The 15,889-nt window shown below is 41.6% G+C and overlaps 2 protein-coding genes across 2 annotated transcripts in view; both read right to left on the bottom strand.

Annotated features, from left to right (window-relative positions):
• Window positions 1–848: 848 nt before the first annotated feature.
• hspb8 (heat shock protein b8) lies at window positions 849–12,019 on the bottom strand. Its single transcript, XM_070964857.1, has 3 exons — window positions 11,295–12,019; window positions 7,334–7,397; window positions 849–2,423 (listed from the first exon to the last, which is right to left on the bottom strand). The coding sequence occupies exons 1-3, from the start codon at window positions 11,737–11,739 to the stop codon at window positions 2,249–2,251; spliced, it is 684 nt and encodes a 227-aa protein (XP_070820958.1). The 5' UTR covers window positions 11,740–12,019; the 3' UTR covers window positions 849–2,248.
• Window positions 12,020–12,500: 481 nt separating this feature from the next.
• Window positions 12,501–15,889, bottom strand: part of srrm4 (serine/arginine repetitive matrix 4) — a 63,934-nt gene continuing 60,545 nt past the window's right edge. The window contains exon 13 of the mRNA XM_070964706.1: window positions 12,501–15,883. Within this exon, the coding sequence (XP_070820807.1) occupies window positions 15,613–15,883 (271 nt within the window). The 3' untranslated portion in view covers window positions 12,501–15,612. The remainder of the gene's footprint in view (window positions 15,884–15,889) is intronic.

Here is a 15,889-nt window from a genome sequence, read left to right as displayed (position 1 = left end):
GTCAATAGATGTAATAGCCATATAACCATGCTGTCTTTGGAGCTCCAATAAAGCAATAGCATGTGAAAATGTTAAATATTGTGTTGGTGTTGCTCAATATTTCTGCATACTTTCAATCTTACAATGAAGTGTGGGTGATCCACGTGTGAATTTCGTAACTGTTTCACAATAAGTGATCACATTCAGGGGCAACATATTCACAGTTACCCCTGAAAATACAGGAGTGCAAAAATTAAAAAGGAGATTAATTATGCTGTTTCAGCTTAGAGGTTTTGACGTTTATCAAATACTATACATTTGCACAGCTGTGCATTAGTCACTTCTGCATGAGTAACTTGCCCAAGGGGAAACTGGCAAGACTCCAATTATGCTGTTGCCATGGCAGCACAAGTCCACACAATATCATCTAATACCAATAAATACAGCAGTTTATGTGAGCTGGCACATGACACAACGAGACACCTTTGCACAGCCCAAACTGCAGAGGCCTTTTGTTGTTTCCACAGTATGGCTCAAGTCAGGAAACTTTTTGAATTCAAACTGATCATCCCTCTTGATTCCAATACACAGAGAAGATTACATTATTTTGCATCACACAACATACAATGGAACTGCCCCAATTTTTGCACTTTTGCATACAAAAGCTCTGGCAGTACTGCCTCCGTGCGTTTGGCCCATTCTGCAGCACAAAGCCGTGCCAATCTCACCCAGCACTAAGCCCTCTGCTAATCTGCTGCCCAATTCCTTCTGTTGTCCAACAATAACACCACAGGCTCCCTGGATCCCTGGAAGCAGGCCTGTGAGTGGCACGGTTCTCAATAAAAGACACAGATGTTAAAACACACTGGGAGATTGGCTGGACGTTTTTATTGCATCAGCCAATACAAAGACATCAACAGAGAAGAAGGCAGGAAACAAACGTCTTTGGCACACAAGTCGGCCTGTCTGCTCCAACAATCATGCAGCCATCTTTCTGAATGCTCAAATAGAAAAAAAAATGCAAACCATATTGCAAAACCTGGAACACTTCAGATTAATATTTATAATGAATTGGCACATATTAAAGTATATTTACAATACACTCTGGTAGAATACGGTATTCATGCACACAATTCACCCCCTAATGAAGCTACAAAAGGTAACTTCCTTTCGTTTCTTGTCAGTTTAAGTGACATTCATTAACTCTTAAAAGATGAACAACCACACAGCTGAAGGAAGTCAAGGCACTCAAGAAGAAAAAGGCACATTTGTGATTTCTGTTAAACCACATACATCACATACAATATGTTTGACGCAAATGCTGCTCCGCTAAATGAATTGCATGTTAATATAAATACAAATACAAATATAAATTTGATCTTGAGAAGTTCACACACCGTCTCATATTAACTTGACTTATGATGTATCAGTGGCCCAACAGCTCTTGCATAACCTCAAGATGCACCCAGATTATATTAAAGCTGCACCAGACAGTAACTCATTGAGCAGAAAGCTGTAGCTGTTTCAACATTTGTGAGCTTCAGTGCTCAAACATCGAGCCACAGTTTGTCATTATTACCATTACAGTCGTTAAGCTTTTGGGTTTTCTCAAAAATTAACAACCAACGACCCTTAAAAAATTCAGAAGGCCGTTTTAAAACACTTTACTGCTGTTCTGAAGACATTTCTAAATTATTAAGCCTCTTCTAGCCATGTGGATAAAAAATGTCCATCTTCTGCACTGTAAAAAAAGATTCTTTTTCCCTTGTTTCTCAAGTTTTGACTGTATTTCTTATTTACACATGTATGATCTCATAAGTCCTTGCTCTTCATGCACAATACAAAGAAAGGGTTATTTAGTTTGAACATATAATAGAAAGTAAATCGATCTATCTATCTGTACTTCGTATTATACATATTCAAACTAAATATATATATGTGTATATATGTATTTTTACGCTTGGTTCAAATTGTACAAATTGGTTAAGACGATGTGTGATTTATAGCAATCACCTTTGTTTAGATTGGGAAGTTGCAACAAAGAAAACAGGTTAAAAATCCTTTTTAGTATCATACAGCTGATATTTTTCATAACTTAACTGTGTGCAGCTTTAATAAGCATGTCAAACAATACCTACAGTATTTTCCTCACGTTTCACACGTTTTCATTCCAGGTGTCTAATAACATGAAGCTGTAGGCCACACATTTCATATCAAACTTGTAATCAGTTGTGCAGGATGACTAGTTATGCTAGTGGAAAGGTGGGGTTTAAACCAGAGGGGCCTCTTGGGGCTTGGAGGCCTCCACGTCCAGCGTGTCGCCACCCTGGGAGCCATCGTTGCTGAACAGGTAATATGGAGGTGTCTGCCGTGCTTCGATGATGAGGACGCCCTCAGGGGACAAGGAGGCGAAAACAGTCAGAGGGTCAACATCTATTGGGATCCTGATGAAACAGAGGATATGAGAAGTGAGAAAGAGTTTGAGTGAGACGTAAGAGTAGAACAAGTTTACTTGGTGGAAAATCTGCTAGCTGCTGTGTGCGTTCAGCATGTTTAAAAGCACGAGCAGGAGGAACAAAACAAGGAGAGCGGTGAGGAGAAACAGCCTGGAGAAACAGTTCAGTTCCTGCTTGAAGGTCATGCAAAACTCTGTGACATCTTCCTCCAGAACAGCTGCTATAAAATATTGTTAAATGCTGAGATTTTTTATTGAGACTTCGTCAATGCCCATAAACAGCCTGCAGTCAGATGATTTCAGCATTGCATGTCTATGGGGGGAAAAAAAATGACTTGGCTCAGGATTTTGACTGTTATTAAAAACGGTCACCCTGCCCTCTTTGGCTAGCATTCATTCTAGGCTCACAAAAACTCTCACACCTCGGAGATGAACTGAAAGCCATCTTATGCTGTCTTTTAAAAATCCTGCAGCTCTGCAACAAAAAGGAGGGAGAGAAAACATAAAGTGGATCGAGGTGTAGAGTTTGGAAAAAACTAATCTGATTCCAATTAATGGCAGCGTCTGTCTGCAGAAATTTAACTGTAATTTTTTATCAGTGCATACTTTCCTAACCTGCTGCTCACATCTGTCATATAGGCAAAAGCTAATTGTGTGTCAGGCGTTTTTTTCCCCCTCTTCTTTGACAGAGGGAGATAATTGGCTTCCAAAACCTGCAGGAAGATGCAAAGTGTTGATGGCAAGTCAGCCAATGCTGCAGTATGAAAAGGTTTACTTCCTAAATTCAAGTTTACTTGCAAAATAAGACACATGCCTTTGGAATGAAAGTCCACCAAAACCTGCTGTAGACACAAACACACAGAGAACCAGGCATGCTCTGTTCTTTGTCAGACAGTGTGGCCAAATATGGGTATTGTAAGTTTTCTGCGAGAGCAGCCAAGTGTCTTTGGGAGTTAATATAAACATCAGGCTGCCCTGTTCAGACGAGGAGACTGTGGATTTACCCTCCATTTAATTAGAGAGGACCCTCCACTGGCTTCTCACTCCACTGAGAAATACAAGTCAGAAGGGACTGAAAACTTCACTTCACAGAAGCAGACAGACAGGGAGGAAAAGTCAGGTCTGTATTTGTGGAGCCAAATATTACATGCAGTGTCTCAGTGAGCTTCAGGCCCACTCCAACCGCAGCCTCCAGACAAATGAACAAGGAAAAAGACAAATCAGAATAAACTTGAGGTCCCCCCACTTCTGATGGCGAAGGATGCAATAGGAGCCATCGGTGGGAAAAAGGCAATTACAAAGAAATAAATAAAGAAACGTAAACATAAAGTTGTAATAATAGAAAGACAGACTCCAATTGTATGATTATAGTAAACCTAATTTAGATAGAACATGAACAGTATAATGTATCCAGAGACAAATTGCGGGAAATAGGTCCCTGAAAATGTATTCACATCCTTCCAAGGTCGAGGGCAGTCAGGTAAATGTGGTTTTGGGCGGGGGTAAGTGGGTGCGACAGCTTGAAGGATGTGTGGGGGGAAAAAGGTAGTGTGAAAGACAGAAGAGGCCCAGAGGTTTGAAAACACTGCAGAATACTGAATGTTTACAGGACAACAACATCTAACCCACCAATATTTCTAGCAGGGTTTTCTGAAAACAGTTCACGTCTTGTCATCAACGTTCATCATCATTCATCGTCTGAATGAGATATCAGGGTCTAGCAGCTACTCTGCTACTTTTGGGTCAATTTACTTTTACAGTGACACATTCAGTCACCTCATCCTACTTTAGGAAAACATTCGCAATGTATTTTGAAAAATAATGGAATCGACTGTGAAATGTAATATAATTTCAATCCAAATATTGACATGAGACTAAGAACCCACTACAGTGGGATTCATCCTCTGGGAACCCTGAATGTCTGAACAAAACTTTGTGCCAACCCATGTGGTAGATATTTCACTAAATTAGTTAAAACTTTGACCTGCTTTATACAGCATTTCATTCTGAACCACAAATTTAACCTCATGTTAGTGACAGATGAAAAGTCACAGGATCACTGGTGTTATTACATTCATCCTGTGGGGACCATGAATGTCCTTACCAAAGTTTTATGACAATCCATCCAACACTTGATTGCACCATTTCAGTGAAAACCACCAGTGAGGATTCACCATCTGAGGACCATGAATGTATTGATATATTATTTTTATTATCGATTCCCCTCAAGCCACACACACACCTACACATGTCAGTATAGGCCGAGCCACCTTCCTTCAAGCAGCCAATTGCTGCGAAGCAAAGTCGCCCCTTCTGACAAAGTCAAATCACTCAGCCGGCCCGTTATGTGGGACTCCGGGAAAAACCTTATCTATCCAGCTTGGGGAGTTTGTTTACCTTTGGCAAGCGCACGTTTTATCGCATGCATTGATTTTGTACAGCTGCCAAAAACCTGTCCAATATGCGTCTCCCCCGCAGAGATACTGGGACAGAGAGAGACAAGACAGTGAGACCGGACAAGGTGAGCATGTGTTCATGGAGTGTGTGTGTGGAGTGTGTAAAACATACAACCCATATGCTCCTTCCCACACACCCAGACACAATGCACGTGAATCAGCCGAGTATTACCAAGTCTCTCCGGAGAACAACAAACCACTCACACTATAGACTTTCACATACAAACAGATGGGAGTTAATGTGTTACTGCTGGGCCACATGACCTGCGGTTTTCAAGCAACCTGTGCCCTCAAAACAGATCTAATGACAACATATTAGATTAATAAGTGACATATTTCCCACTTGTTCGAGAGTTTAACAGAAAAATCCACCTTCAGACCCTGTTGCACTTGTTATCTGCACATCATCGGTGTACTCTATCAATGATTTCTGTACTTAACTGTTAGCATTGGGACTTTTGAGCATCTATGTTCCCTTAATCTGCTGACTCCGCTTCTTTGTTGCATTTATTTGTAGGTTATACATGCAGCAGCGGCACATAACATTTACAAAGTACATTTAGTGTAGATTTGTATTTATAGTAAGTATAATTTTGAGGTATATAAAATATTCTCATTTCATGCTACCTTACCATTCTACTCTAATGCATTCAGAAGAAATATTGCATTTTATATGCATAATAAGTATGTACAATGGTTAAGCTTCCACTTCGACCAGCTAAAAAAATCAAATGCTACTTAGGTAAAACTGCATCTTTGATAATAATCCAGTCATACAGTATTATAAATTACTCTGAAAGGATAATACTCTCATAGCTTCACCTCAGCACTGCAACCACTTATTATTTTTATATCTATTAATCTGTCAAGTGTCTCATTGATTAATCAATATCTTTGTTTCATCTATAAAATACCAGAGAATCCGAGTTAATCTACGAATCTGCTCATTTCATCTGACCAACAGTCCAGATCCAAAGATTCAGATTCAGTTTACTGTCACATACGATGAAGCAGACACTGCAAATCCTCAGAACTGTCAAGTTGGAATGACAGTTTTTGCCATTTTTGCTTGAAAATTTATGTAAATAATGAATCAGTTGTCTCCTTGCAGTTGAGTATTTTTACAGTGTGGTACATACAGGCACAGACAGCAGTGATGGTAGTGTTATTAAGAATAGTCAGAAGACGTTACAATTCAACATCAAGTGAGATGGTTTCTCCCAAACTTTAAAGCACTTTGTTGCTTCAATGAAAGGTTTACTGCAGTTACAATAACAAGAGTGCTTCAATTCAATTAGCTGTGCTTCAATTAGAAGTACATTCTCAGCCATATAAGCAAGTAATGTGACTTCTCTGTGCTCTCTGAGCATTTGGGTATCGAGGTCAGTTATTTATATATGACCCCCCCCCCCCATGTATTCAGTGTGTCATAGGTTTTAGGTTTTGCTTAGCTGTCGAGCACAGGCCCGATCTGGCGGCTTTCCAATTAAAACCATTGTGATATGAACAGTGAGGGGCTACCATGACTGCTTACTAATTAGCCAACAGGAAATTAGCAGAACTGGAATGACGCGCCAGTGAAACGGCGATTCGCACCAGCGATTAGCGCTGCTGTTTGAAGTCTTCCCACTACCCAATTAAAGGAGCGGAAACAGAGAGCCGGGCAGCTTGTGGAAACTTCTATGGCCCGTTTGGTTTGGATGAGTCACGATATGATAAGTCTGCGATATGTAAGACATCTGTGCGGCCCTGCTCCACACAGCAGCACTTCTCCGTGTAGTGCCTGCTTCAGGATTCTAGTGTTTGGAAGTGTTGCTTTTGTCTGTGGCAACTGTTTGTAGTTGACAACTTTCAATTGGAGAGTTGTTTGTCCACTCAAAGCAGATATGACTCTGAAGCAGAGTTGGATGTTGACATTTTGAATAAGGAAATGTTTGTCTGTGTATCTGTGGACTATATGTATTTTTGCTCGGCATAAAAAGCCAAAGTCTTGCCTTCTTAAAGTCGTAACTTTTGATGATCAACTAGCATTTAGTGTAACTTGGGTTTTCTGTCCATGTTTTTAGCTAAATGGGTGTCTCTTACTGTACGGGACAGTTTAAATTGAACCCAGTCTTCCGTGAGCAACCAAAGTTATATACATAGAGCTAATCTAAACAATTTTACCCGTGGGTCCTGTTTTGTTTGTTCACACATGCATGCTGGGACACACATACACATTTTAGCCAATGGTTTCACACAATCAACATGTGGTGGTAACGCACCAAGGGGTCCAGGAATGCACCAAAAATAGAAGGGAAAAAGGATAGGTAGGAATGGGTGGGTGCACATTGCTAACTTTAAAGAAAAATTGGCTTTGCAAATGTTTTATGATGAAGGAAATGCATTCAGTAGAACTGTTAGAGCTCAAGGATACAATGGAGTTGACTGAAACGATACTCACTGTATCTTCTTTGTGAAATTCTTTGTCACTATGCCTCCTTCTTCCTGCTTCTCTTCATGTTTTCCTGGATGGAAAAAAAACACATCAGCCAATAAGTGAGCGAGACCACTGACCTTAAACACCTCAACAGTGTGCAATAGTTCAGCGAGGTCATGGATTGTAAATGAGTGTCCTTATCACTGTTATGTTTTCTGCCTCTTGGGTCAAAATCAAATAGTTAGACTCACTAGTCTTAACAATCACCAGTTCAATAGGACATGACTCTTTCCACTTCTGTGAGCTTCAGTGTGGATATAAATCAAAAGGTGTTGATGACACTGACATCAAAACGCATTTCATTTGGCACACACAGTTTTCCATTGCTCAGTCCCAGCAGTCTGTCTGCTTTGGGACCTCTGGGTGGGTTGCACAAATGATGAAACACCCTTTTCATTCTCTTTGCTTTCTTCCAAGAACGATTCTCCTGATGAAAGACAGTCAGACGTGTTGAGCTAAGCCTGGAAAGCCCCCCCCCCCCCCCCCCCCCGCCACCTTCTCCCTTAAATTCTGTTTATGGCCGTTCTGTCTCTTGGGCTTGCTAACAGCTGCTCTGGGGCTGCTAAATATCACTGCCGCCACCAGCAGTGTGGACCGCTCCACCCCTCAACCACCCATCTAGGCTCGACTGTGCGGAACCCTATACCCCCATAGTGACGTCTGCCTGCCGAAAGTGCTGGACTCCACCAGAGAACGAGGTTGGAATAAAACTCCAGAGAGACCTCTGCTAAGATCAGCGGTGAAGTCATGAGATTATTATTTAAACTTGTCATTACATAAGACTTAAAACTGCTTCCCTGATTGTCTCCCTGAGATATTTCATGAATAATTGAGGTTTGGTCAGAGAGTAGTCCAGCAAGGCGCTGCCTCTCCTTGTTTTTAGGTCTCTCGTGACACAGATGTTAAATTCCAGACGCCATATGTCACACTCTATGTTCCGGGAGGAGATCTTATCATTACGTGCTACGATGTTTTTCTGCTCAGCAGAAGCTATGACCACGAGTAGAAATTTGAAATCACTTTGCTGCTCAGCTCAAAGAATCACATGTGTCACTAGCTAAGTAGTTCATTTCTTAAACAAAGCTGCACTAATCAGTAGGGAAAAGGACTGGCGGAGCATTATAAGGTGGCGCCACTGTTTTTCCAAATTGATCTCCTGGAATCTAACATGACACGTTGGCCTACCTGTCCGACTGTATACTGCAACTTTTTGTGTTGTGAGTCTCACTTAACATGTTGTGTGTTTTGTGTTAGTTCCGCTGTTCTTTTTGACACCCACAGTAAACAGCTAGCAAACAGCACTCTTACTGTTGCAGACATGCACCTTCTCTTTGTGTGGCACATGACATGGTATAGCCCACATAAGTAGTAAAATGCCTCATTTTAACTGCCTACCTAATGTAGCTATCCATCTATTGAAATCTTAAGGCCGACCTTAGGTCCCGAACTCACGGTGCCTCAGTATGATCTCTTTTTTTGTGTGTGTGTTTGCTGGTCATGTGATCAGCTGTTACAGCCCGTTGTACAAACAGTGTTCATTGACCATGCTGAAATTAAACTTTAACACAGTTACAAGTTGAACAGGCTAAGACAGCCGAGCTGGATGGGTGGTGTCGGTGTTGACTACGTGTTAGGGGCGGAATCCTCCAAAAATCACATTCCCATTTCTTTTATTTTATATAAACAAAATATCAAATATCAAAAGGAATGGCTCGTAGTGACGAAGCCAAGTCCGCCTCAGCTCTACAGAACATCTTCAGCTCATTGTTTTACGATTCTCATTTTCCAGGGCAGCAGACAGCTGTTTTCATTGGAAAAGCTCTGACATATGATTATAGCACTGTATGCTATGTACCCTACATAAAAATGTCAGGCAGACAAAGCTAGCTACTGGTTGGTGACATAGTGGAGTACTTATAAATGTAGCACAAATAAATGAAATACATAAAATGCAGCTTGCTCCACTAAAATATGAATTAATAATGCTTCAAGATAAGTGCTGCAATGTAGCAGCACTGATTCTGACTCCTTCATTTCAGCTTTAGTCTGTTGCTTGTTCGAAACATTTCGCTTAACACACTACAAAACAAGGCCTATCAAAGATTTGTAGCATTAACAGTGCAGAAACTACGCAGTTTGATTGCTTGTGTTAAAATCTTACTTTCAGTAAGATCAAAATTGTGTTAAAATCCTTCAGTAGGTTTTCAACAATGAACTTTTAGTAAGATTCAGTAACATTTCAATACACTTTAAGTGATTTGTACCAGGAACAAACCTGTTCATGGCACCACTCACGTGCTCATTTGGTCATTAACAAAGAGGACACTCAGTTCATCTGTAGGATGTTTAACATTTGTTCGTCCATGTACTGAACACCTCAAACACGCTTGTATCACACCACCTGTCACACTTTTAGAACAGGGTCGAGTCACTGCAGCAGGCGGGCCCAACATGGCGCTGAGTGAATGACCCAACTGGCATACCAACAACGTGTTTATAAAAAACTCTGAGTTGGGGGGCCTGCTGTCCTCTGTGCCCCCTTCTGCCCTGGGCATCCCTGGAATTAATCTGTCTTTTGAAGCACTGACATTAAGAAGCAGTTTCTACAATTTCCTCCCATAATCAGTGACTGAGCCGACACCAGCAGAGACAAAGCTTGTGTGAGGACTGCTGGGTAAAAGTGCGATCCTATTTCCAGAACATTCTCTCCTGAGTTTAATGGCAGCCAGCGGCTTGTCTTATTGTAAACAGAGACTGTTGTCACAGGCCTTGCCTTGCTTTAAATCTAAATCGAGCTCATGGGTGACTGAGGGAGTGATTCTCCAGGAATCTGAAACAGGTGTCTAAGCTTGAGGATCTGCCTGCCAACGTGCAAGTCCCAGTCCCCAAAATCTGTCCAGCTCTTCCATGTCAGGACTCGTTAATACTGAGACCATGTTACACCACCTCTGCTTTCATTGTGCTGCTTCAAATCTGCTGCCAAAGTGAAAGAGCTAATATGTCTTTGCCAGATTAGAGTGAGGATCCTGAGAGACACTCAGCGAGGTGTAGTTGCTTTGTTTCATTGGTATCCAGGTAATGCTGTCTTTTGATTTGGCTGGACTGCTGCTTTTTAATCCCTTACTTTTTATGCTTTTGAATGGATTTACTTATGCACATGTGTGGATGGCACTATGTTTCCAGCTGGTGAAAGGTTCATTGAGTGAGAAGTTTTGGAAGGTCATGAGTCCAAATTCCCTCAGTGAAACCCCAATCTGCTAGAAGAAATCTGACAAGTCACCAAAAAAGCTTTGAAAATGGTCCAAATATTTAATGATTTTGTTAAAATGAAACATGTTCAATTACAATTTCTTTGAACTTTTATCTCCCTAAATTTAGGTCTAAGGGCTGTTTCGAGTCCTTTTCCACTCAGCCAGACTCATTCCTGCTAAAACAATATTTATTTATTTGTCTAAAAAGTCACTTTATAGATATTCAGTCTTAAACATTACAGAATCTTAACCCTCAAATTCTCATAAGCAAAACTGAGGACATGACCTTTATGTCTGCTACCTCCCTGCAAATGCATGCAGGTGATACTATTGGCCCAATTTATTTAGTTTCTATTTTATTCAATGTGTTTTCTATGCAATAGTCTTTTATTCATTCTCATTCTAATGATGTATTTGACCTATTAATTCTGCATATTAAACAGCATTTATTCTGTTTCACTGGCTCTATTTCTCACACTCATCTTCTGTTGGTTGCCAGGTGGGTTCACTTTGACCTCCAGTCATTGATCATAAGCTATCACATTTACCAAAAGGAAAGAAGTTGTTCTTCCCTTTAAAGGCCCTGGTTCCCAGTGAACTTGATGAAGAACATGTGTGCTCCTGGAAAAATGGTTCAGTTTAGTTAAACCTGTGGCCACAGCTTCCCCACTCACCTGACACTTCTACAAATCCGTCTCTCGTTTTGACGTTTAATTCCTCTGGTTTGAAGCTGTGGACGTTCACACAAACTTTCCAGGGCTCCCCGCCGGTGGTGATGGGTGAGCTCCGGGAGGAAGGCTCGCCGTACCTGCTGGTGTACAGCGTCGGGCCTCCCGTGGACTGACGCGGAGGGAAACCTGTGCGTAAACTGCTGCTGAAGGGCGACGGACTGAGACGCGTGCTGAGCCGACCCGGCCGAGCCCAGCCCGGCCAGTTCATCGCCAGATCGTCGGGGAAAGGTGGCATCCCAAAGCCATCGTCCATAAACGGCGATGCGAGCTGGTCCCTGAACGGAGACTGCTCTCTGAACGGAGACTGCTCTCTGAACGGTGACTCTCCAAACGGGTCCCTGGGAAACCTCTGCCGGCTTCCCATGGTGTAGAAGTCTCCCTCTGCCATGACCCGCTGACTTCAAAACCAGTTAAAGTTCTGTTTGTGCCAAGCAACCACTAAGCAAAACTTTTTCTTAGGAAAAAAAGAGCTGCTTGTGTCTGTGCGTGGTAAAACTTTATGCCTTTTGGATTACGCGCATCACCGTTACGCAATCAGTCACCCGTTGATCCTCCGACAATCTCTTCTCTGCGCGCTGCCTTTCCCTGGAACTTAAAGGTAATTCTTCCTGGCTGTGGGTTTTTATACTGGACAGCGATTTCCCAGACGGTGAGTCGACAGAGCAAGTGTCGAGAAAGTGCTGGGAGGGTCTGGAGAGAAGCGGCACTGCAAAAAATATCCAGCGAACAAGTTCCACAGAATCCTCAGATCTTTAAAGTAGGGCTACTGGATTAAATAACGGCCTGCTCTCATCCAAATCGACAGCTTCAGCTGTTTATCAGGATCAAAAAACAGGTTAAGACTTCTGTTGAGCCTAATTGGCTTGCTAATGTGGACACTTCTTGCAGTGCAGGCGCAACAGCTGACCAGAGGCCGGCCTCCCTTTTACCAAATGAAGTTACTGTCCACATGTCACTCACAGAGTTGGAGCTCGCTCCTGTGGGTGACTCACTGGCTTTTTAATAGAAGATAACGCAGAGCTTCAGGTCGAGCACTGATGTCACAGTACGGATAAAACAAAACAGCTAAGAAGTCAACTTTGTGAAGAAGGTTTGGTGCGGTGTGTGCGTTCATCAGCGTTCAGAACATCAAGCAAGACTGCAGTTGCCTTTTTATTGAAACATGATTTTCTATAGCTATTTCTAAACACGCAGTGAAAGGTAAGTTGATTTCATGGGGTTATGGCGCGGACAATCCAGTCTCCAGGTAACATATTATTACTATGTGGAGTTCATACTGTGACATGAAAAACATACTATGCTTTTGCAATATGCTGTTCATACGGAAAACATGGAGAGAATGCATAATGTAACACTGAAACACTGCTTCACTATTGCTATGTGACCTTATTATTGGGAATTTTTAAAATAACAGAAGACATGATCAGATCTTTAGCACAAAGACATTTAGAGTCCATTGACTGATGCCTGACTGCCGTATTCTCCTCTCCTCCTCTTTCACTGCTCAGTGCATCATGTCCGTACCATACAATGTACATCCAACATGGCAAAATCACATTCTGTAAATCAGTCACACCTTTCATATAATTTATACAACGCAGATTCATATTTACACCACAGTAATTACATATTCCAAAATTATTTTGCACAATAACTGATGTAAACTTTACATTTTGACACGGGGAGCATCTAGAAAGTTTATCGACATGACTGCACAGAGCTTCCACTGGCACCAAGTCAACACTGGTCGACACGAGTCATCATCAGTTTATGAATGACTTTTGTGCCAAGTTCTTTCCTCTTCCGGCATCATATTTCCCTCATTCATCCAATTTAGTTGACATTCAGGGAAATAAGCTGAGAGTATTGAGTGCATAGAGAGCAGTCTGTCAGGCCTGGAGCAGTTACACAGACAGGATGATGGATTTGAAATGATTGAGAAATATAACTCTCTTAATTATATGGAAAGGCAGTTTCAAACTTTTTTGCAGATTCAAACTGTGGGGTCACAGCAGCCTCAAACATAACCGAATAGTTTGCCGTTTTGGAATACGCACTTTTTTGCTCTCTTGCCGAGAGTCAGATATGAAGATTGATGCCACTCTGATGTCTGTGCAATAAATATGAAGTTCTGATCAGAAGCTAGTTTAGCTAAGCATAAAGACTGGAAGCAAGGGGAAACATCTAGTTTGTTTCTGTCAAAAGGGGGGAAAAAATATCCATCTGTCAGCACCCTCTAAAGCTCACCAATTCACCTGTTATATCTCCTTTGTTTAATCTGTACTAAAACCAAAGAGTAAGAACAAAAAGTTGTGGTTTTATGGGGGTTATGTGCCAGACTATTTCTTGGCTGGTGCAGGGACTGAGATTTCAAGTCAAAGGGTGAAGATTTTACAATATCCTTGTTCCCTGATGAGAAATAATCCAGCACATTACCACACACACACACACACACACACACACACACACACACACACACACACACACACACACACACACACACACACACACACACACACAACTTGTTATTGTCTTAAGTAAACACATAAGACAAGTGAGCTTGGAGCCAAACCACCTGTTTCCCCATTTCCAGTCTTTATGCTAAGCTAAGTTAGCTGGCTGCTATCTGTAGCTTTATATTTAACAGACAGACATGAGAGTGATTTCAATCTTCTCATCTAATGCTCGGCAAGAAAGGAAAAAAAGCATCTTTCCCGAAATGTTACACAAAACGCACCCAAAGCCAAAAATCATACAGGAAGGATCTTTTCTGCCCCTCCAGTTTTTGCTCCTCCATCTTTCAATCATCTTCTTCTACTTTGAGGTGTATGTGCGAGTGAGGTGGCAAAACCCAAGAATAATTTACAACAAATCAAAAATAAATTACAGCAGTGTCATAATAACTGGAGATTGACAGTGTTGCATAGAAAGACTGACCACTACTGAGGGAGACAACAAACCAATAAATATTAAATAAGTAATAAATATTTATGTGCTGCACAATCCAAAAGTTGACTTTTCATAATGATATAACTCAAGAATGAAAACACAGGTGACATTTATGTTTGGTTCCAGTGTTGTAGCAAGAAAACATTATTCAAATTAACTGAGAATCAGTGCTATCCATAAGTTCAGACTTATTTTCAACATGTTGCAACCAAATGAGGTTTAGCTTTTTCTTTCTGTGCCATCTTTTGAAATGAAACATATCAAATAAAATTCAGAGACAGATATATGTAGAGACAGGTCAAGGCGACAATTTAAGCTTTGAAGAAGACAGTCTATCATATTTACCTTAAAGCATCCTTTTCCCAAAATAAATTCATTACATGTTTTATTCACCATGAATTGTCAAGGAAAATACCTCCTCTGACACCCTGAAGATTTTGTCAAAAGAACCCCCCTCCTCCCTTTCCCTGCACAATGTTTCAATCGCTCTCTGTTGTATTACATAGCCTGACATTTCAATTGTTTTCCACCTGATCAGAGGATAAATTAATTTGACATTTGAGCTGACAGGCAGTTTGCTTGCCGACAGGCCACCCTCGCCGATTCATTTTTCAGAGGAAACACGTCTGTTCTCCACCTTGTGAAGTGCTGAGATCAGAGCAATGAACCTTTTCCTTATTCCTGACAACGATCCCTCTGAAGCCATTTGTAAACACTCGGATCAAACGGCTTGAATCTTACACCAATGCTTCACTTCTCTCTGCAAAATCTACAACATACAGACCTGACATGGGGCAGTAAATGTCCAAAATCCTAAAAGTGTTTAACTGGTGCATCTGCACTTGCATTAGCCAATACTTAGTGGGTGAAAAAAAAGAAATATCTGGAAATAAGTGATTTTAACTTGAATTTGAAATAAAAATTCAATGTGAAGTGCATGGACTTCAAAATAAGTAACAGCGATGTTAGTTGAGCAAATACAGGAATGCTGTTTTTGTCTTATGTGCAGTTGCTTTTGTAAATATCTAAGAGATGAACAGTCTCAGGCCCTAGTGGGTGCTGATGCAAGAGGATGCATTACAAGAAGAGAACAAACAAACAAAAAGACATTCATTCTCCAGTGGTCTCTGTGGGCAGAGAGAACAAGACTGTATCAATGAAAGACGCAGTCAGACCCCTGCTGGGACATTTCCACTCAAGCGTCAAAGCGGAGCTCGAAGACGCACACAGTCGATTGCTCCAACATCCACTGTCCTCGCTCTCAACTGGAAACATGACTGGTGTTTCAGTCTCTTAATGTTCTCTGAGAAGCCTAATGCCTGGTTTTGTTGCGTTTGTTCAATGAACTGCGACTCCTGCTGCGACTGCGGGTGCCAAAGATTGAGTTCCAGGATGAACTGCGGCTGTAGCTCCTGTAGGAGGAGTAACTGTGGCTCCGGCTCCGGCTCCTGCTCCGGCTGATGCTGTGGATTGGGCTGCGACTGCGGCTGCGGGTGAAGAGGCTGCTCCAGGACGACACGCTGGTGGACCGGCTGCTGGAGGACGGACTGGGTCGGAAGTAAGGGATGGGTCGCTTCCTGGCACTGTGG

This window comes from Chaetodon trifascialis, chromosome 6 (assembly GCF_039877785.1).
Source record: "Chaetodon trifascialis isolate fChaTrf1 chromosome 6, fChaTrf1.hap1, whole genome shotgun sequence".
NCBI lineage: Eukaryota > Metazoa > Chordata > Actinopteri > Chaetodontiformes > Chaetodontidae > Chaetodon > Chaetodon trifascialis.
The sequence above is the reverse complement of the archived record's forward strand: the minus strand, read 5'-3'. Positions and strand labels throughout refer to the sequence as shown.